This window comes from Barbus barbus (assembly GCF_936440315.1).
Source record: "Barbus barbus genome assembly, chromosome: 2".
Taxonomy (NCBI): Eukaryota; Metazoa; Chordata; class Actinopteri; order Cypriniformes; family Cyprinidae; genus Barbus; species Barbus barbus.
In genome coordinates, this window is record NC_136730.1 from 21926016 (window position 1) to 21948680 (window position 22665).

At 38.2% G+C, this 22665-nt stretch overlaps 1 protein-coding gene across 5 annotated transcripts in view; it reads left to right on the plus strand.

Moving 5' to 3' along the window:
• LOC306877482 (chromodomain-helicase-DNA-binding protein 9-like) overlaps positions 1–22665 on the plus strand; it is a 60294-nt gene that overhangs the window by 21143 nt on the left and 16486 nt on the right. For 4 of the 5 annotated variants that reach the window (XM_079429248.1, XM_079429249.1, XM_079429250.1 and 1 more), the window contains exons 3-17: positions 6663–7057; positions 12650–12758; positions 14095–14241; positions 14468–14536; positions 15029–15084; positions 15284–15401; positions 15549–15635; positions 15750–15887; positions 17400–17521; positions 18450–18693; positions 20020–20196; positions 20292–20435; positions 20540–20795; positions 20888–21098; positions 22460–22655. In XM_079429248.1, coding sequence (XP_079285374.1) covers positions 6663–7057; positions 12650–12758; positions 14095–14241; positions 14468–14536; positions 15029–15084; positions 15284–15401; positions 15549–15635; positions 15750–15887; positions 17400–17521; positions 18450–18693; positions 20020–20196; positions 20292–20435; positions 20540–20795; positions 20888–21098; positions 22460–22655 — 2469 coding nt within the window. Of the gene's footprint in view, positions 1–2775; positions 3547–6662; positions 7058–12649; positions 12759–14094; positions 14242–14467; positions 14537–15028; positions 15085–15283; positions 15402–15548; positions 15636–15749; positions 15888–17399; positions 17522–18449; positions 18694–20019; positions 20197–20291; positions 20436–20539; positions 20796–20887; positions 21099–22459; positions 22656–22665 lie in introns of those variants that run through there. The other variant, XM_079429252.1, reaches the window with a different exon arrangement.

Consider the following 22665-nt stretch of genomic DNA (forward strand, 5'->3'; position numbering starts at 1 on the left):
CATCTGCACATACAATATCACATCATACTCCATTAAATTAAAAAATCAAGTCAATGATCACATATTTGATTTAAGCCATACTTTAAGCGTAGTTTGTACACTCTCTAATATAAACAGGTATTAAATTCCATCTTTCTGCTGCCCTAACTGAAAAAGCTGATTGTCCAAAAACTTGAAATTTAGTTGAAGTCACCTCTAACTGATGACCTAGTATGCCTGATATTGTCCTCACAGAAAGTCACACATTGTTTAAGAGGTGGTGGTGCAAGATCATGAAATAGTTTGTACAAAATTTTTCACAGCTTAAAGGTTTTAGCGTAGTTAATGAGGCTATTTGAGAATCAAATATTTATAGAACATAAACATAATATTACAACTTTATGCACAAAAATATGGATATACACAAGTTGTACTCATGAACTAAGTTATGCACTAGTCAGATGCGTAACACTGCGTTCTTGGCTCTTCCCATAACAATGCGTTTGAACACGGCAAATAAACCCCAAAGAATTCACAATTTTTTATTACAGTAGTGTTGTCTTTATAATGATATGTATACGACAGTCCCAGTTGTAGTTATTAATGTTATGCATTGCTGCTCAAGCTGTGCGCACTGAAGCTGAGAATGAACACCAGTAAACTGTAGTGCTTTGCTAGCAGCTTGTATAACTCAAGGACTTGCATCCTTTGAGATTAATAAGGTATTTATACTACATAATACAGTATATTAATAAGTTATCAATAACATATCAATAAGTTTTCATTATTAAGTATTTCTTGACAACCAAAGGCGCATATTTAATTTCTGAAGGATAATGTGACGCTGAAGACTGGAATAATGGCTGTTGAAAATTCAGCTATTTCTGGAATAAATTAATTTTTAAAATCCATTAAAATAGAAAACAGTTATATTGAAAGTCTTAAAAAATATTTCACAATTTTATTGTATTTTTGACCAAAAAGAAAAAATACAAAATGTTTAATAATGACCGAAATCTGCTGAGCTGTTTGCACCTTTCTGCATGCACTGATAAGATGTCTTCATGTGACTGCTTGGATATCTGGAATAGTTACAGGCACTAAAACAAAGGGATTGGTCATATTCCAGGTTACTGTAGCTCCTACCTTGTTAAAAGGAGCACAATTTGTCAAGATTGCACTGTACAGATCAAGAAGTTCACATTCATTTCAGTGTGTTTCCTCCATGGTGGCTTAAGCATTTGCCACACACAGGCTTGAAATATCCTTGAAAATATCCACCTAATATAGGAGGTCTGAAAGTGGGCGGGTTTGTAAATAAATTGTGCAGATGGAGAACTGAAGGAATAGAGCTCTCTGTCTTTCTCCTGCTCTCTCTCTCTTATGCAGAGCTGAACTCCTCCCAATATCTTGGTGCTGCTATTTCATCTTATTTACATATTAACTGTTTGGTTGCCATAGTGTAGAGGTGGTTTGTGCCATGTGTTCCTCCTTACAGTGTACAAGCACACTCTTTTCTTTGCTTTCTAAATAACTAAAATAGCAGAAAGTTTTGTGTGAGGGGGTAGATTTAGGGGTAGAATAAGGGGATAGAAAATACAGATTGTACAGTAATAAAACAATTACACCTATGGAATGTCACCATAAAACATGAGTGTGTGTGACAATAGTGCTGTCAATGACTGAATAATTCAAAATGGCAGTAGTTTTTAATTACTATTTATTTAAGTGTTATTTTTATACAGTTTTAGTTAATTTGTGTTAATTTTATATTATGATTTTTCATTTATTTATTTTTATGTAAGTAGATGATCATATAAGGTGTTTGAGGTTTTTGAGTTGTTTCCACCAGTCCAAACTTCAAGGCCTTATCTCTGTCTTTTTTTTTCTTTTCGCTGTCTCTGTTTTGTTATCTCTGTCTGTCACACAAAGCCTGTTTGTACTGCGCAAAACATTTTATTGTTGCTAGCATACTGCCGGAAGAGGAACGTGCACATGCACCAACAGACACAGCTACACTATGTGCCACCTAGTGAGAAGAGGTGTTTTCAGATGACTTTCAGTTCGCATATATTGTCTTGCCTTAATTTAACCTTGCAGAAGTTGATCTACTCCAGTCTCAAGGCTCAGCCTAACCACAGCTAATCTCTCTGCTCCTCCATAAGATTCTTAAACTAAAATGACCCAGTTTCGTTTGTGATTTCAGTAGATAGTCAAAACACCCATGTGGTTATATGCCTGAAATTGTATTTGGTGTGTCATAAATACACATTCCTCCTCTGTTTTTTCATAGTGCAGTTCATTTTTGCTGCAAGTGTGGGCTCTAGAGGTTTGTTGCAGTGCATGTGCACAGTTGCATATGGCCAATGTGTCACACTTTGGGAAAGTCAGGGCATGACCTCATTTCCCCTTGAGTAGCTGTTGTCACTTCCTGTGAGTCTATCCAGGCAGCAGCACATGAACTCATACCACCTGCCCCTCTTCTGTATGCATGTGTGTGTATAAACCTGATGATTGAATTGCTGACATGATTGACATATTTCAAATTATAATTGTGATTTAATTTACTTGTTTAGGTCAAAACAATGCTGTTTTGACACAAATTAGCTGTTGAATGTATGTGTAGGTGTAGTCATTTCCTTAAACACTTGCTGTTGTGCATTTTGTGCCTGGCAAGTAGAGAAATTCAGTAGTTTTGGGGTTAAGTTGTGAAAGTTAATGTAATAACAGCTAGCACCCTCTGCTGGGCCTCCTGTTTCACAATGAGCTAGAGAGAGGGAGTGAGTGAGCAAGAGAGAGAGAGAAAAACGAGTCCGGATTTTAACGACATCTCTAATATTCATGCTGGTGCGTTTTGCTGCTTTGTGCTTTCATTTCTCTCTGCTTCGTTCGCGTCTCCTGCTCGCCGCACACACCCCAGCCTGAGAGAGGGGAGGGGAATGAGGGAGAAGGAAGGAAAAAAAAAACAAGTGGAAATAAGGAAAACAAGCTACAGAGCGTCCAACTGAGCCAGTACAAAAAACCTTTTGTGTTAGCAATCCTACCTTCATCTGGGATGTGAAAGGAGGAAGAGGAACGAGAAGTCTTGTCGGTCTTTGCGCTTGTGTGTGTGTACACAGGAGAGGACGAGAAAACGACGGCCGGGAGAGACCGAGCACAGTTGTTCTCGGACGGACGGAGGGAATCGATGAGAAAGAGTCAGCGAGAGAGGGAGGCAAAATAATAGACCGAGCTCAGCTACGCACAGCAGAATGAGAGAATCCCGGACCAGCGTGGCTTCTTCGTCTGTCTCTTCCTCATTCCCTCGTTTTCCGTGAAGCGCGGCTCCATGCAGCCCGGCCAGGGGAGGAGGAGGAGGTGAACAGGGCTTCTTCAGCCACGGACCTGCCGGGGGAGGGAGGGAGAGAGGGCAAGTGAGCGAGAGAGGGAGGAGGGAGCGAGAGAGAGAGAGAGAGAGAGAGAAAAAACGGCGAAAGGGCAAGGCTTTTGTTGGCGGTTGGAGAGAGGGAAGAGGGGGGAAAGAAGAAAAGAAAAAACATGTCTACGGTGAACAGGCCGAGAGGACGGGTGAGTGAGTGAGCAAGCGCGCGTGTGTGTTTGTGTGTGGGGGGTGGAGGAGGAGGAGGAGGAGGGAAGGGTGGGGGAGGGGGCAGGAACTGAACAGCTACAGGCTCATGCGGCAGGCTACACAATTGCCGCCATCTTGTGCTAACTGTTTCTCTCCATTTCTTATTCTTTCCCTTGTGTGCTAACAGGGAAGGCTGTGTTATCTTGCTCTTGACTCGGTGTTCTCTGGCTCTGTCTGTTCTTCTCCTTGTTTCGTTGCTTTCGTTCACCGAGGTGCAGTAGGATGTGCCACATGTGTGCATCAGGCATTGTGTGGCAGCGCCGCGTGCACGTTTCTGCTTCAGCATAGTTTCATTCTAAGCGGAGACGGTGATGACCTGAGCGTGGAGAGGGATTGAAATCGCTGCGGCGCTGGCAGCCTGTAATTTCAGTTATTTATAGATGTGTTACATAGCTGCAGTGCTCACGGCTTGCTGCATTTTCCCCTCTCTCTCTCACGTCATATTCTCTCTATTACTCATTTTCTCACATATGCTCTCCTGCCTTCCCCTATAGCTTTTCTCCATTCCTGCTGATTTAACTTACCCCTTCGCGCCTCGAATGGATTAGTGTGAATATTGCACTAGAGCTAGCTCTGCTCTCCAGCTCATGTTTAGCCACCAAATGAGTTAGTGTTTATAACCCACCCCCCACTCTGTTTTCTTTTGTTTCACTCTTTCCAGATAGTTCCCTTTATTTAGCTGCCAGGAAAGCGCAGGCCGGGTGATCCAATTTTATGTCTGTCTTTTTTTTTTTTGAGTCAACAAAGCTTTATTGGCATGACTGGAACATTGCTCTGGCCGTGTCTCATATTTATAAAGAGCGAGCGTGCAACGTAAAACCTAATAAAGTAAAAGATAAGATCTCTCTCCTCCTTTATGGGTTCAAACTCACTTTAGCTGCTTTCCGAGTGAGAAAGAGAGCAAGAAATGGAGGAAAAAGGGAGATTGCATGTCAGCGAAACAGGCATGAATAATAAAAGTTGGCATGTCTCCGCCTGCTATATGATCGTGCTGTGAATTATACATGTCTGTCTTTTTATTTCATGGGGTGAGGGGTGGATTATGTGAATAGACGGGCTCTCAGGTTGACGATTTTGTCTCTTGACCTTTGATCAGTGTGTGATATTCTGATGAACTGTGACTTATTAACACCCCTATACCTTATGTTTACTAATGATATCTCTGATGTTTAGAGGATTAAGCCACTAATAAAATGGTGAATGTGTGTGTGTGTGCGCGCAGCCCCAGTGGTGTGCTGCATTTGCCTGTGCAGTCAGCCAAACCATTCCTTTATCTTCCCTTATAGCTGGTTGGCCACATGAATGGATGGCAGTGAATATTATGAAACCCAGGCATTAGGAACATTGATGATGCAGCAGTTCAAAGATGGAGGATTTCCCATGTTGTCATCCAGTATGTGTGGGTGGACTCAGGCACACCATGCTGCACTGCTTGAGCAACAATCAGATGAGATGGGATCTCCAAGGATTTTTATCTTGAACCTCTACTTACGTTTAGTCTGCTGGCAAGGTCATGAAGTAACTAGTGTGCTTATTAAATTCTCAACCAGTATTGAGCTGGGTAAAGAATGGCCCCAAACACTTGAACGGTATTTGAGTTGATGTAAGCACAAGTATCTCTACAACCTGACAGGCTTCATTGAAATAGGTGTCGTGAGAAATCACACCTGTCTCAGTATCAGCCCTAGACTCTGTAACTGCAAAAAAGAATCAGGGGAGTAAGATGTTTAAGCCAATCAGTAAGCTAGCCAATTAGAAATGTTCTGTCAACAAGGTATGTAATTAATTTTTTGCCTACCAGGCAAAATGGTTGGCAAAATTCCCAATTTAACCTGCCACTCAGATTTTTTCCCCCCATTTCAAATATATGATATAACTGACTGTGATTCGGGAGAAAAATGCACAAAGACCAATTTAAGTGGTGCCAAATAGCATTTGTTTTTGCATAAACACAATATCTGGTCTCTTTTGTTCCACTTTAGTTAAAATCAACATGAAATGAAAATCTATTTCCTGAATGAACGTAGTAATCTTATTATATTAACCATTCGTCTATTGCATATATATTTTTTTATAACTGGATCTTCTGGTGAAAATACATACTTTTCCCTGTTGATGCATGATGGATCCTCTGACCATTTAGTCCACCTACATGGAGTCCCTTTTCTTACAATCGATTGCAAGTTCACATTCCTGCATTCAATCATCAAAACCAAGTCCTCACTCTGTTTTTATTTTTTTATGATGATTCGTTTCACTTGGATGTGAATCACAAAACAGAAAAAAATATGATCAATCTGCATGTAAAATCTCTCTCTACTTGCATTACATTATGAATTTAACATCTATTAACTTTCCATTTACACTGTTGTCTTACACTTTTTTTGAGCCCAGTTTAGATTTGACTGTAATGATGACAAATAGTTAGAAATCAGTCATCAGCTTTGCTTTTGTAATGCACATTATAAGTGAACCACCGTAGATGAGCAAAATTAGCCGCCTCTATGTGTAAAACTACCAGCATTTGGCTGGTGGCGGCTGTTAACTTCGTACCCCGTCTGTGAATGATCTTGCACATTCTGGTTTGTTGGCATCTCTTTAGACGTCTGTGTTTTAGAGTGAGGTTCTTGTGCTTGAAGTTAGCTTAACAGAACCTTTTTAATCATGTGCAGAGTAACTGTTTCACTGTACTGACTTTGTCCCCCTTAATAAGAAACCTATTAAAGTATTTACATCCGCTTGAGTCCAAGTTTTCTAGGTCATGACTAGAGGAGTAATGTTATGGCTGTTGAATTGAGCTCATCGTTCTGTTTCTTGTCCAATAGCGCTGTTACATTGACCGTCAGACTAGTCTACATGGCGTCATGGTATCTTAAATAGTGTATTGTTCATCATGGGTTTAGCATATGGAATTACCGAATCCTGAAATAGAAGCCTATCTATTGGCTTCCTGTACAGTCCTGCCTACACAACAATTCTAGATGGAGCCAGTCCTATGGAGAACATTGATATCTTGTTTGGGTGGTAATATATTTGTTTTTCTCTTTTCTCACAGCCTCCTAAGAACACTAATGGTCCCAGCAGCCAGCCGCGGGTACTCAGCCCACCAGTGAAGAGCAGCTCCTCTTCTTCCTCTTCATCATCCTCGTACATATCCGTGTCAGAGAAGCGGGCACAGAAGCGACAGCAGCAGGAACAGCAGATGGAGTCACCCCTTTCGGACGATAAACAACAGAAGGCCAATCTAATCATCTCAGAGGCCATCGCCAAAGCACGAGAGAGGGGAGAGAAAAATATTCCGCGCATCATGAGTCCAGAAAGCTTCCCGTCTTCTTCGTCACAGCACCGCAGTCACAGGGCCGGTTCTTCCAAGTCCAGAGGCAAGGAAAAGAGTTCCAAGAAGGCCCGGATTGTGACGTCATCCAAGTCCAAACAAAAGGCTCAAATTGGGTAAGACCGCTGTAACATTCTCCCCAAGCTGAAGGATGGGTAACATTTTGTCTCTTTGGTGTTTTGATCATGGAGTGGGTGGAAAAGTGTTGCACAGCTCTTTCTGTCATGATCTGTGATGAATTCTATTCATCCAAGAACATCTCTGTGTCTTCATCTGCATGCTGTTAGCCATGCAGCTAATCACTGCAAGTCTTCCTGCTTACAGATGTGTCCTTAACATGTGTTTGTGTATTAAGTCTAAATCTGATGATGATTTCCCCTAGATCGTGAAGAGCATTGACTGTCATGTTAAACTGCTGCTTCAAGCTAACAACATTTAATGAAGCAATAAGGTAGAAGAGACTGTGCAATATTGTGAATATAGTCAAGAGTAAAGGCCATTGTTAGGCATGAAGTTTCTCATTTTCAAGAACATTTGTGAACATTCGACTAAAGCAGAAATGCCTCAACTTTTAACTGAATATATTTCAGTGCAAAAATGTTATGTCAGCCATTTATTTTTCCTTAATGCACATTGCGACTTACATGAAATTAGAGCAAATTCACCCCAGGCTAGCGCATTAACTTGTATGCAAATGTTGAGAGTTTATGTGCATATCAAGTGTTTCCTGTCAGGTTTTCTTGAGTGCAACTTTTGCCAGCAAAAGTAAAAAATATATATATTTTTTTTTTTTATACGAAATTGTAGCACTGCAAATATGGCAAGCACAGCAAAATGCTCTGTAAAACTCAGTTCAGGAAGTATTAAGGTGTCAGAGTTTCTTTAGATATTTACAGATACATTTTCGTTCAGTCACATTCGGATGATTCTGTCCTCAGCTGTTAGGAAGTCTTTGGCTCTAGAACTGTGCTCAGATTATGCAGGAAGTTTTCACTTTTTAACCACTTACAGAACATTCTAGCAAACTTTTTTGAACCAAGGACCACTTTTAATAACCGTCTGCGGTTGTGAAAAACACTGCACTAGCAGTTTTCTCCAGAAATGTTGGAGAATTGAGTACTGAAGAGTAATATGAAATCATATTTTTGATCAAATTTTTTTAATGGCAAATCCCCTCAATATCATGCAAAGAACTACCTTTCTAAAATATAAAGATTAGGCTATACTAGGATTATCAGAAAAAAAGAAGTGTTATATTATAAAGTTATGTTATTGTCATGTTTTGTTTTTTAAAGTGTTATTTTTTCATTATCTGAAAAGTATTGTTTCAAAATGATTTTCATAATAAATACTGAAAAAAAAAAAAAAAATTCTCAGAAAATTTAAATACACCTTGGTACCCCTTGAGGCCTTCTGAGGGTCCCTGGACCTTGGTTTGAAAATCCCTGATCTGAAGGTTGAATGGAAAAATTATCAGCCTTTTTTGTAACTACAAACATGGCAAAGGAACAAACAGTAATCTGGTGTTCTCCCTTTTTTGTTGTGGTTAATGATTCGTTTATGTACCTCACATGTAACAGCAGTGCTCACACAGAGAGCCTATTCTGGTGAAGGTGAATAGATCATAAGTCTGAGTCATACATGCAGGGCTTTATGACATCATGATGTCATCTGATCTGCATTAACGGAGGACTGAATGGAAGAATGAGACTTCTAGATCATGTGCATTATGTGTAGGCCTCCGCAAACTTTATGCCACTAAATATCATCTCAAACTCTACAATTCAGTCTAGATGCTGCTTTGTTCTTAGAAAGGCTGTGTGCTCTCGTATGGTCCATTGGTGAGATTACGAAGCTAGCGTGAAAATGTTTAACATTCCCGCTGTGTGTTGAATTTCTTCTGTGACTTGTTCGTCGTGCTTAATGGATTAGCAATCTGACTGACCCAAATACTTCAGCAGTAAAGGCAAGACAAACAAGACGTGTATGTTCAGACTCAACGCCTAACTGGGTGATTTCTTTTCTTGTTTAACACAGTTTATTGTCTCATGTTTTATAGATTGCAATATTTACCACATCTGACAGAAGGAAGCAGACGTTGATGGCTTTTAAATGCTGGTTTGCAGATACTCCAGAATGAGAGGGACATGTTTGCATATTGACGTGGTAATAGGCTAAGTGGTCTCCTTCTCCCTGTAAAGTACTCAGTTACCTGTCTGGTTTGGCAAGCTTTTATTGAGCGTGTTTTGCTGTGTTAGTGTGGTGAACAGGATCTTGTCACCTAGCATTACTCTGCTGACACTCTAATGTACGTTGCTGCCGCTCTGATATAAGAGGCTGCTATTTATTAATGCTTGAGTGTTATGTTATGACAAGGAGGCAGAGGTGGGCCTTTAGATCTTGCTTTCATAAATAGCAGAGTTGGTGTCTTTGAGCCTGCAGTGGAGAGCAAAGCCAGAAACCTACTGACCCGCTTTGCACCAAACTGCACACTACAGCCAACAGCTGCCATTAAAGCAGACCATGTGATCTCAGAGACCGAGCTAGAGACTGCAGCCAGTCACACACACCCATATTTATAACAGTGCAGTCTGTCAGGCACGTTATGACTGTGTAGATGCAGTCATTTATCAGATTTGTCCCCCTCATGCTATTGCATCAGTACTTCTATTGATATGTTTTATGTATTCGTGTGTTTGTTAATTTGATTACAAAAGAATCAGGTTGTTATAAGTGCAAACTTGCTTTCCTTAGTGCGGTCACAGATGCAGTGCTGGGCAAAAGTGAAGCAGACCATGCAAGACGGATTGAGACTGACACCAAAAATTCACTTTCTCCCTGACACACTGAGTTTGTCTCTCACACGTTTAGCACTGTTTTAATTCAATTATGATACGTGTATGATAAGTGTTGTGTCGTGAGGTGTCGAGCGTGTAATGGAGATGTGATACTGGATGTTTATTTAGACATTATATTGAAAGAAAGAGATGAAAATAATTTTTTAAAATAAATATATGGTGGGTTTCTCATCGCAGGGCTGATTTTAAACACATTTTATGTGTATGTTTGTGCAACCGTGTGTTTGTAGGAGCTTTTAGGGAAAAGACTGAGAAAGATTGAGTGTGTGCGTATATGTAGCCTTGGATACAACCCTGAAATATTAATGCAGCCTTCTGCGTCTGCCTCCAAAGACCTTCCACTCTCATCCATCGAGCATGTGTGCATGCATTTAAATGTGTTTGGCTCTGATTCATATAGCCTTTAAATACAGATGCATGTTAAAAAGTAAGAGAAACACACACACTAAAATATTCATGTTCTTTATGACTTACCAAACATACAGTGGTAACTGCAGTCAATAATTAAAAATATTATATTTACTTTTTGTTATATGTTGTATGTGTTTTTGTTTGTTGAGTTGACTTTGAGCTGTTATAAAGATATTTTTTAGAGCACTTTAGTTTATGTGACAAAGTACAACCATTATAGGGCCATATGACTTCCGTGATCCAGTCATAAAATCGGAATTTACAGTATAACGTGGAATGTCACGGAATTTGGCAAATTTTGGTTGCATAAATCAAAAGTAAGTTAGTACAATTAAATCAAAACACAATATGATCTAGTGTCTGTGGATATTAAGTTACAAAAATACCATTTTAAATATGTCTGTGTGAATTAATGACACAGAAGTGCAGTTTCGTTTAATACAAACATACCTGGAGAAAAACATAACATTTCATAGGGCCTTAAAAATCTAACATTTGCTAAGCTTACACTAAATTGTGTAAGTTATGATTTCAATTAATTAAACAGAGAAACTAAAACAGAAAAAAGTGGAATTTGAAAAAAAAAAAAAAGAACAGAATTTGGGAAAAAAAATCAAACGCATTTCATAGGGCCCTACCATTAGAATGACAATTGATTCCTTTCAGAGATACTAACTAAGCGTTGACCAGCTGGGATTTGTGATGGTGGTTTTGGCATAGCATTTTTTATACATTAGAGATTTAGCAATGTGAAATGATCAATCATATTATATAAATGATAGAATTTGTGTACTTTAATTAGCAGGAATTTTTCCTTTTTCCTTTTCAAAACAGAGTGAATAGTGTTGGCCATATGGCCTGTTGACTGGTGCCTTTTTCAGCAATTCTAACACAGTGCATGTCATAAATCTAAGAATGCTAAGAATTCAGTGTAAGAATGACAGTCGATGACTCCCGCTGCTGTTTGTGAATCTACACAAATGGTTTGCTAAAGAAAGATCAGTGACTGTGGCATATCTTTTTGCATTTGCATTAAGAGCTTTATCTTTTATATTTGTTTTCTTGTCTTGTTACTCTAGAGCTCTGTTCTTGATACACTAACATGAAAATGTGAGGCATAAAATCAATATTTTCTCCTGACTCGTATGTAATATATCATACAAGATGAAAACTGCTAAATAAGTGCTTTAATTTATAGAAAATCTACCTTTTATTTTTCTATGTTATCATACTTGTTTTATAAAATAACAGAAAGTTTGTGGTTGATTCTGGACCCATGTGTTGATCCCTTGACAGAGGAGAGCAAAAGAAAGATGTTTGGGTGTCAGTCCAGCTCTGTCCGTACACACACACACAGAGTGCAGTAAAGACCAGCTCTCTCAGTCTCATTTCACAGCTGCTGAGTAGAGCTCGTGTGTCACTCACAGGATACAACATTACTGCTTCCACCCACGCCACCAGCTTCACTCTGATCAGGTCGCTAGGCAACCAGGAAGTCACGTTGTCCCGGAGACTAGTGAAGTGTAACATCATCCACAGAGCAGGACCCAGAATGAGAGCGAGAGTGAAAGAGCGAGTGATTCACACAGCTGATGTCCTGGCAATCTTTTCCTGTGTGCCCAGCACTGAGAGGAGAGATTGCTAAAGTGTGACCGCTTTTAGTGTCCAGCATGAAAGATGGAATTCTGTGAAATCATTTGACTTTGTTTGGCTTCATTACATGACATTTACAATGGAGTTAAGAAACCTGTGTTTAGTATTATTTATATACTACTATTAATGTATTTATTCATATTTAAATTAGTTTTTATTTTTATATTTTCAGTTTTATTTTGTTTTTAAATAAATAAATGTATATATTTTTAACTATTTCAATTTCAGTTTTGGTAATTTTACTTAAACATGTTTCAGTTTGTTGCCAAAGCAACTTTTATTTATTTATTTCAGCTTTATTTCAATTACCCAAAATGTTTTTTAATAAGTTTAGATTTAGTTAATAAAATCAATGAGAGATATGAAAGCGTGTGTGCATTTATGGTGCCAGTTTTTATGTGTGGTGTCTGTTTTATTTGTGACCAAATGAAAAAAAGTGGCTTTACAGTTTTACAGCCTCTTAGAAACATATTATAGATTACCTCAGGTTTCAAAATTAATGCAGAGGCGTTACCATCCAGAATCATATGATTGCAAATGGCAATAGAGGCTAGCTTCCTTGTGGAAGGCGTGCTTTGTGAAGCAAAATCATATAATATAATATAGTAATTAAGTGCTAGTAAATCACTAGTAAATCAGTTCTTTTGCCAGGATTGATGCAATCAACAAAGTGGACATTTGGTGTGTTTCCATAAAATGTTTTGAGTAATACTGGTTTCTTCTGACTGAATTCCAGTGGGTATTGGTGTTAAAATAGGTCTCTCTGTGTGTTCTTCTCTCATACAGGAAAATTGTTATAAAGCTTGGAAAGAAGAAGCGAAAGAAGACAGATTCCTCTGAAGAGCTGTCTGATGATGACAGACCAACTCGACGATCCTCTAAAGATGATGATTCGGTGAGCTTTGGGCTTTTTATCTATTCTTGAAATGCCTGGATGACACTTTCATGCTGTCTTATATAAACATCTAGCAAGAAATGTATTTCTGTGTGTTGTAATTTCTGGAGCAGGTGGCACAAATTGTATGCACTTTGTCGTTGGTCATTCTTTAAACTGCATAATACAGTGGTGCTTCCTGCAGCATGTGTATGTTCAGTCCAAGAGCGAGAGAGGCTGAGATGACTGCCATACCCTCAGATGAATTCAATCTCTCATTCCTCCATCCATGATATACCCCCCTCTACCCTTCCAGATATAATTATCCTCTTTAAATACCCCTGTGTTAATTAAAGCAGTGTTCTTGTGATGACTCAGTTAGGCTGTCGGAGTTAAAGCCACAGCCATGTGCATTTTGGGAAACACTGGGGTCTCGTGGCAGGGCGGGTGGGTCTTTAATTTGGTCATCCTGAGATATTCTCATCCTCTCCATTTACTTGAACTTGTACACATTTAGGTCATGTTATATTTGGGAGAACAGACACACACACACACACACACTCTCTCTCTCTCTCCCTCTCTCCCTCTCTCTCTCTGCTATACTAATTTATTAAAGGCCCCCTGATGGGCATCTCTGATTTGCTGAGTGAAAAATAAAATTGTGCGTGCACAGGGGTTCTCCTCCTCTCTCGGTCATCTAAAGTGACATTTACATGGCTCAACAAGTCCCCTGGGGTAAATTTATCCCAACTGTAATATGATTTTTGCTAAATATTTAAAATTCAATTAATAATTAATTAATTTATTTATTTATTTGAAAGTGCTGTCATTAATGTAAAATTTATGCGTTTATATTTAATTTTCTGAATGCATAAGTATCATACACTGCTCAGAAGAGTTGAATGACTTGAAAAATACATACTTTTATTCAACATTAATGCATTAATAATCAGACAAATAAATGAAGTTCTTTTGAACTTTCTATTCATCATAGAAGGAATTTATAATGGCTTTAACAAAAATATTAAGCAGCACAACTGTTCTCAACATTGATAATGATAGGAAATGTTTCTTGAGCACCAAATCAGCATTAGAATGATTTCTGGAGAATCATGAGACACTGAAAACTGGAGTAATGACTGCTGAAAATGTAGCTTTGCCATCACAGAAATAAATTACATTAAAAAAATTAAAATGGTTATTTTAAATTGTAATAATATTTCACAATAAACCTGTATCTGTTTTATCAAATAAATTCAGCCTTGATGAGCATAAAAGACTTCTTTCAAAAAGAACTGTGAAAAAAAATTGAAACATACTCTTGAAATCACACTCATTTTTGTTTGTGTGTCTACAGAAGCGACGTTCGAACCGGAAGGTCAAGAGGAAGAAATATGAGGATGATGGAGAGGCTCGATTGTCTGATGAAGAAATGAAGGTCATCGTAAAAGCCAAGAAGAGCAACTCCAATGCTCACAAACAGCCTGCAGTGCAACTGTTTGTGGTGAGTACATAAAATCTCACTGCAGTTAGCAGCACACGGAATTGTTTCTTATGATGTGTCCCAGCATGCTCAAGCAGTTCTCTGATCTTGAATATAAGATGCTATGTTTAGAATGAGTAAAGCCAATGCATCCTTTTATGTGTGTGTGAGAGAGAGGGAAATTGTGTGTGTTTAAGTGTATGTTGTGGTATGAAGAGTCTCTGATCTGGTTTATGCTGGTTTATAGGAGAACCCGACTGAGGAAGATGCTACTGTGGTTGATAAAATCATGGCATCTCGTGTAGTGAAAAAAGAGGTAAGATTTTCATGATCTCTGTGTTTTATAAAGTGTGTTTTTCTTACTCATCTTTAGATCTCATTCTGCTTTATTCTGGAAATTATAGCCCTGTTTGCACATGGTATTACACATGACACTTACACTTCCTGTGACCAGTTGTGATCAGATTTTAGTGCATAGCTGTTCTGAAATATGCTGGAATTTTAATCTTGTAACAAATAATGTGACATTTCTAGCAGAATACTCATAGTTTTAATCTGTATTAAACTTTAATATGTGTGCTAATCTGTTTATTAATTTAGCAAATGCTTCTACCCCTGAGTTATCTGTGTTAATATGATTTATCAGACATTAAACAGAGACTTAATTTAGCTTTTATTGGGAAAAATGAACTATTTATTATTAATTAGTTTTTCTTTGTTCAGAAATGGGACAAAATAACTCTTATTGATGATTTATTTTAATAATATTGTGTATTATATATTTTTTTATTTTTCATTCATTCAACAGGTTTCTTCTGGGGTGATGGTAGAAACTGAAGAGTATTATGTCAAGTACAAAAACTAGTAAGTCAATAAGGCACTGCTTTTATCAGCTTTAACGGTTGTCTCTGTTAGCTTTCAAGCTGTAAAAAATTCAGTTTTTCATATTGCTAATAACCAGGAGCAGCTCAGAGAGCTATTTAGTCATGTGTTGATGAGCATGCATAATTTAGCGTGTGTGTAAGGAGCATTCAGCAATTATGTAAACTTGTGTGTGTTGTAGCTCGTATCTTCACTGTGAGTGGGCGACGGAGCAGCAGTTAGAGAAAGACAAGAGGATCCAGCAGAAAATCAAGCGCTTCAAGATCAAACAGGCGCAGAGAGCACACTTCTTTGCTGATGTAAGAATGCCTGTGTTTGTTTGTAACTTCAGCGAACACAAAAAAATATTTAGTATGATGCGTTTTCATTTAGTCATAATAATCACTGAGGAGATGCACAGGATTTATTTGTAATTATTAATTATGTGTATGTGTGTGTGTTTTAAGATGGAGGAGGAACTATTCAATCCCGACTATGTAGAGGTGGACCGAGTTCTTGAGGTCTCATACTGTGAGGACAAGGACACTGGAGAGGTAGCCATTGCTCTGTGAATTGTGTTCGTGTGTGCGGTTAGCACTCTATGTAGCTCTCTCTTTATTTATTATTTTGTGAAAGTCTCAAAACCTTCTTTTTGTGTGCCTGTGTAGCCGGTGGTGTATTACCTGGTGAAATGGTGCTCATTGCCATATGAGGACAGCACATGGGAGTTGAAGGAAGATGTAGACCAGACTAAAATTAAAGAGTTCAAAAAGCTGCAGGCAGCAAAACCAAAAACCAACAGAGTGGTGAGACCATCTCTCTCTTGCTCCCTCTTATACCATTTTATTTTATTTATATTTTACTACTATTCAAACATGTTCTTTTTAATCAATACTTTCATCTAGCAAGTATCCATTAGCATTTCTATTCCAAATAAATGCTGTTCTTTTGAACTTTCTATTCATCAAATGTATTAATCATCCTAAAAAAAATCATTATGGTTTCCACAAAAATATTAAACGGCCCAATTGTTTTCAATATTGATAATAACAAGAAATGAAGCAGATCAGCATATTAGAATGATTTATGAAGGATCATGTGACACTGAAGGCTGGAGTAATGGTTGCATTTTGTAATATTACAGTTTGTACTGTACTTTTTTTTTATTTACAAATAAATGTACTCTTGGTGAGCATAAGATATTATTATTTAAATTATGAATTCACCATATATAAAAGAGGCAGCCGTGGGTTTGAGTCTCAGGTCCGGCAGGGATTGTAGGTGGGGGGAGTGAATAACCAACACTCTCTCCACCCTCAATACCATGACTGAGGTGAGACCCTTGAGCAAGGCACCGGACCCCCAACTGCTCCCAGGGCAGCCACAGCATTGGCTGCCCACTGCTCCGGGTGTATGTTCACTACTATGTCTACACTTGGATGAGTTAAATGCAGAGCACAAATTCCGAGTGTGGGTCCCCCTTTTTTATATTTCTCTTTCTCAGTATAATGAGCCTCAGGGACCTGAAACAGCTCTTTAACATACCTAAACTGCGCTTCACTGGATATATAATTAATTAGATTCAACTTTATTGTCATTGCACATGTAAGGTACAGGGCAACGAAATGCAGTTAGCATCTAACCAGAAGTGCAATAAGCAGAGGTACAGGATATACAGTGCCTACAATATGTTACATATGTACAGAATATACAGATAAGGCAGTAGTACTATGGACATAATTTACAAATTTTTAAATACTATCTGTATGATATACAGATGGGTGATATGAACATACTATACAGATGGATTGTACAGTAAATGTATGTACACTATGAGCAAAAACTATGAATATAATTACAAATGGATATGAATAAGCTGTACTTAAGATATATAAATACTAGTGCAATGAACATTGAAAGTGCATAGAAATAAAAATTTCCAGTGCATAGTACTCTGGATGGTTTTTTTATTTTTTAACCGATTTAATGATGAGGAGGGGTGAAGAGTTTGTGGTGGTGTGTGAGGGGGGGTATCGTTGGGCAGAGTTTAGTAGGGAAACAGCTTACTCACTTCTCCATCATTTGATGAATTCCTGTTGCTATAATCACTAGAAATTGTACACAAACTTCCTTTTTATGAAGTGTCTATAATTTATATAGAAAGGAGACGTTTGTTCTACAAAGTATTTAAATATGCATGCCGAATTGGTGTAACAAAGCAAATAGTGCCTGGTTAAACTGTACTGCAGGTAGTTAGCATGTATAATGCATGTTTTGGCGCTTGAATAGCATTTACTGAATTTTCCATGCTCTCTCAGGAGCGTCCACCGGCAAGTCACTGGAAGAAGCGGGAGCAATCACGAGAGTATTGTAATGGAAATTGTCTCAGGGATTACCAGCTGGAGGGGGTCAACTGGCTTCTCTTCAACTGGTATAACAGGTAAGTGAACGCTCAGCCTGACACAGGGATCCTTCCTCTTTATCCTTCCTTATATATGTCAATAAAACTGCTGAATAGAACATCAGCAAATGGTGTACGTTTCATCTGTGAGCTAATATCTGCATGGCTTTTCTTTGCGTCCTTGTTGTTTTGCTTGCGTTTTATTTATAGATAGATAATTGAATGGCAGATAGGCGAAAGAGAGAGCCGTGTGTGTTGAGTGTTGTGGAAATCTAATTTTCAATTCAGACATCAGACAGCATTGAGACCATCAATGAGATGATGAATGAATTAAATAACTTTAAATTCCAGCGGCTCATCTGGCTGATGCTTTTGTACAAAAGCAACTTACAAACCTAATTTGAACGTTATTTAAATGTTACTATAATATATTAGCTGAATTTCCAGGCTTTTCTCTGTTTTGTTCTTGCTCTGGATATGCTGACGCTCACTGTTGTATGTATTATGTGTGGCTGTGTGTGCAGTAGCACTACATTTCAACAGGCATTGTGTCAAGCACAGCTATTTTATTTCCATTCAAATTTTATTCTTTATTTCATTTTTGAATCCGTTTAAAGGTCATTGCACTCTGAGTCTGAAATTTTTGTTCGAAATGTTTGCATGTTAAAAAATAAGTACAACCTCACGTTGTGTCAGTCTCGTTTACACACCGCCTCCGAAACTTTTGCCATCATAAAAAAATTCAGATCAGGTTTGATTTTCTGCATTTTCGTATTCATAGCAAAGATTTTGAAAGGAAAGGATGACAAATTTGAAAAACAAATAAAAAAACTTGTATGAAAATTTTGAAAATACTCGTAAGGTGTGCAAGGACCTTTACACCTACTCTTGTCATATAGCCTGTTGTCTTGTGTGTGGAAATATTAAAAAGGCAAAAACTCTGATGCTCCTCTGTCTCAATTTGCAGGCGTAACTGTATTCTGGCGGATGAGATGGGTCTGGGAAAGACCATCCAGTCCATCACATTTCTGGATGAGATCTATCGCACAGGGATCAAGGGGCCTTTCCTCATTATCGCCCCTCTCTCTACCATCGCTAACTGGGAGAGAGAGTTCAGAACCTGGACATACCTCAACGTGATCGTGTACCATGGCAGTGTGGTCAGCAGACAGATGCTCCAGCAGTATGAGATGTACTTCAGAGATGCTCAGGTGAGATTTCACACCCACACACACACAGCAGAGGAAGGTCAGCCTCGCATTGATCTAGACCTCTTAACTGTAATTCAAGGCTTTTGAATTGGTTACCTTTTAGTATCATGTTTTGTGAAGGAGAAAGATAAAGGGGAAAAAAGCAAGCCACAGCTCAATTATGTTTATTTTATTCCTTTTCAAACTAAATTTAACTGTGAAGTTTGCAGAGTGTATGTCTGAGTCCATAAAGCAATGCTTGATATGCAAAAAAATCATACATCACTGTTATGGCTAGGTGGTATTTCAGCATATACAGTGCCTCGTAATGGTAGAAATGTGTCAGCTGGGATGAAATTTGATATATCCTGTACCACTAATGCCACAGTGGATATATTTGCATAACTACTAGTGAAGATGGAGTAATATGATGAAGAAATAATAGATGGAATAGATAAAAAAAGCATTGCAATCTGTTGCATTAATACAGAATTCAATTGCTTTCTTTATATTGGATTTTTCATAACAGATACTGCTCATCTGGTCAGAATGAATATTGAAAAAAAATTATAATAATATTTAATATAAATATTATAAATTAATTTTAAGTTAATTTGTAATGCATAATCATATATTTTAGTTTGGATCATTCCATTTTATAAAATCGGTTTTACCAAGTGGTTTGCATCCTACATGTTATGAAAAAAAAGAGGAGCAAAAAATTACCTTTCATTTATGAAGATTTTAATTCACTGTTATCAAAAATAGGCATAACCACATGATTAATGTGTATGTGTATAATTTATGATTTATATATATTTATAAAGTGTGTGTGTGTGTGTGGGTTTTTGTGACAAATGAGGACATAAATTTGTATAATGACATCGCTATGACATGGGTATCACAAGGAGAAGGTGACTTATGAGGACATTGCCCCATGTTCCCATTTTTCAAAAGGCTTATTAATATTAGAGTTTTTTTGAGAAAGTAAAAATGCACCAAGTTTCCTGTAAGGGGTAGGTTTAGGTGTAGGTTTTGTGTAGGGCAATAGCACATACAGTTTGTACAGTATAAAAACCATTACGCCTATGGGATGTCCCCACTTTTCACAAAAACAAACCTGTGTGTGTGTGAGAAATGCATTTTTGTTGAATTTCCTGCAAAAATACCTATATCGTTTTATATACTGTTATGATGAAATAAAAATCCCCTTGCTGTTATATATGATTTTTGTCATATCACTTACACCTAATGACTGTATACTGGTGTACCGTGCAAAACCTCAGGGAGCGCAAAAAAACTGGAAAATGTTTGCAGGCACTTATTATCTCGCTTTCTGTCTTACAGGGTCGTGTGATAAGAGGTGCTTACCGGTTTCAGGCGGTCATTACAACATTTGAGATGATATTGGGAGGCTGTCCAGAACTTAACGCAATAGACTGGCGCTGTGTCATCATTGATGAAGCCCATCGGCTCAAAAATAAGAACTGCAAGCTACTGGAGGGCTTCAAACTTATGAGTCTGGTATAAAAAAGACATTATTATAGTTATATTTAAAACTTACCACAGATGTATTTTCTTTTCCTATGTTTTTAACTTGATATCTGTTGACCTCTTAGGAACATAAGGTTTTGTTGACGGGCACTCCGCTACAAAACACAGTAGAAGAACTCTTCAGTCTGCTGCACTTCCTGGAGCCGACCCGCTTCCCTTCTGAAAGCACCTTCATGCAGGAATTTGGAGACCTCAAGACTGAGGAGCAGGTGCTGCGTTTGTATATACGTTCTATATTACTGTGTTTAAATTTATTTATGTTCTGTATATGCAGTATTAACTCTCCTTTGTTTGTATATGTTTGCGCATGTAGGTCCAGAAACTCCAGGCTATCCTGAAACCGATGATGCTGCGTCGTCTTAAGGAAGACGTGGAGAAGAAGTTGGCCCCTAAAGAGGAGACCATCATTGAAGTGGAGCTCACCAACATCCAGAAGAAATACTACCGCGCCATCCTGGAGAAGAACTTCTCATTCCTGGCTAAGGGAGCTGGCCAAGCCAACGTCCCAAACCTGCTTAACACCATGATGGAACTGCGGAAATGCTGCAACCATCCCTACCTCATCAAAGGTACAACCATTTAAACCCCAGCTGCTGCCAAAACCAACAAGCCTACATTAGGCAAGGTCCTAAGAAGTCTGTTGCTCTCTCTTCTCTTCTAGGGGCTGAGGAGAAGATCTTAGAGGACTTCAAGGAGGTGTACAGCCCCGCAGCAGTAGATTTCCACCTGCAGGCTATGATTCAGTCAGCAGGTAAACTCGTTCTCATTGACAAGCTGCTCCCCAAGATGAAGGCCGGTGGACACAAAGTGCTCATCTTTTCTCAGATGGTGCGCTGCCTGGACATCCTGGAAGACTACCTCATCCAGAGAAGGTGAGAATCGAAAACGGCGACATGCTAAAGGTGTATTTCAATGCTATGAATGGCCCCCGCCGTGTTCCTGCCGAGTTCATGGTGTTTAACTGCAAACTGTGACGTCTCGCTCTGCTATATTTGTTTTAGATACATTACAGTGTATAAATGTCAGTTTAGCAAGCAATCTAATCAATCAAAATAGCAAGCTTTTTTGGTAGGAGTTCAATGCCACATTTTGCTTACCCTGCTTTGAGTTGTATTCACATGTTCCTTATTTCTCTGGCCCTTTATACAGAGCTCTCTGCTGTTGAGGCCCTTTGCATTACCGATATCACATGACCATTTAATGCAGTGGCTAGGATTAGTTTCTTTCCTAAGAAAAAAAAAAAAAAAGAAAGAAGTCTCATTCATTTTTCTCTTGCCTCAGCGTGTCTGTGACAGTCTAGCAGTGTGTATAGTGTACTGTTTGCGAACTAAGTGCTGTGTATGTTGGCTGATGCAGCTAGGGTGCTGCAGGACACAGACACTCCAGGGATCTCACATCAGGCACACAGTCCCATAGGCACAGCTCTGCCCTAAGTGGGTCAGAGAAAGCAGGAAGTAACATGAAAAAACATGTGACTAAAAAAGAGTGGAAGCAATAAAAGACATGAATGGAAAAGAAAAATTAGTGAAAAGGTGATGGAAAGAGTTTTAGGAGTGAGCTAGGGACGTACTAATGCAACGTTGCTCTTGGGTAATCAACATTATGCCAAAGATGCTGATTCAGCTTTACTTCTATTGAACCCGGAATATTCTTTTAACACATTTAGTTCATTAGGGAATGACAATAAAACAATGTATTGTAATGTCAATTTGTATAGATGAAACTCATTTGATGGTAGAATATATGCATATACAGTACTACCATTCAGAAGTCAGTAAGATTATTATTATTATTATTTTAATTTTTTTTTTTTTAAGAATTGCAATAAAGATATTTATGGTTATGATACAAAAGATTTCTGTTTCAAATAAATGCTGTTCATTTGAACCGTCTATTAAACAAATAACCCTGAAAAAAAAAATCAGTTTAAACATTCTTATATTAAGATATATTATATTAATCTTAACACATTTTTTAACATTGATAATAATAAGAAATGTTTAATGTCATTTTACTAAATTACTGTTTTGTTTAGTTTTTTTGTTTTTATTACTGTTTTTTGATCAAATAAATGCAGCCTTGGTGAGCATAAGAGATTTCTTTTAGAAACATAAAAAACTGACCACAAACTGTTGACTAGTAGTGTATGCATGATGTCTGTGCACCGACTGTGTGGAAGTACTCGATAAAGTACATCGATCTGTAATTTCTAAGTCAAACTGACCTTTTTCAGATACCTCTATGAGCGGATAGACGGCCGTGTACGTGGGAACCTCCGTCAAGCAGCAATAGACCGTTTCAGTAAACCAGACTCCGATCGATTTGTCTTCCTGCTGTGTACTCGAGCCGGTGGGCTTGGTATTAACCTCACAGCTGCCGACACCTGTATCATCTTTGACTCTGACTGGAATCCTCAGAACGACCTGCAGGTATATACAC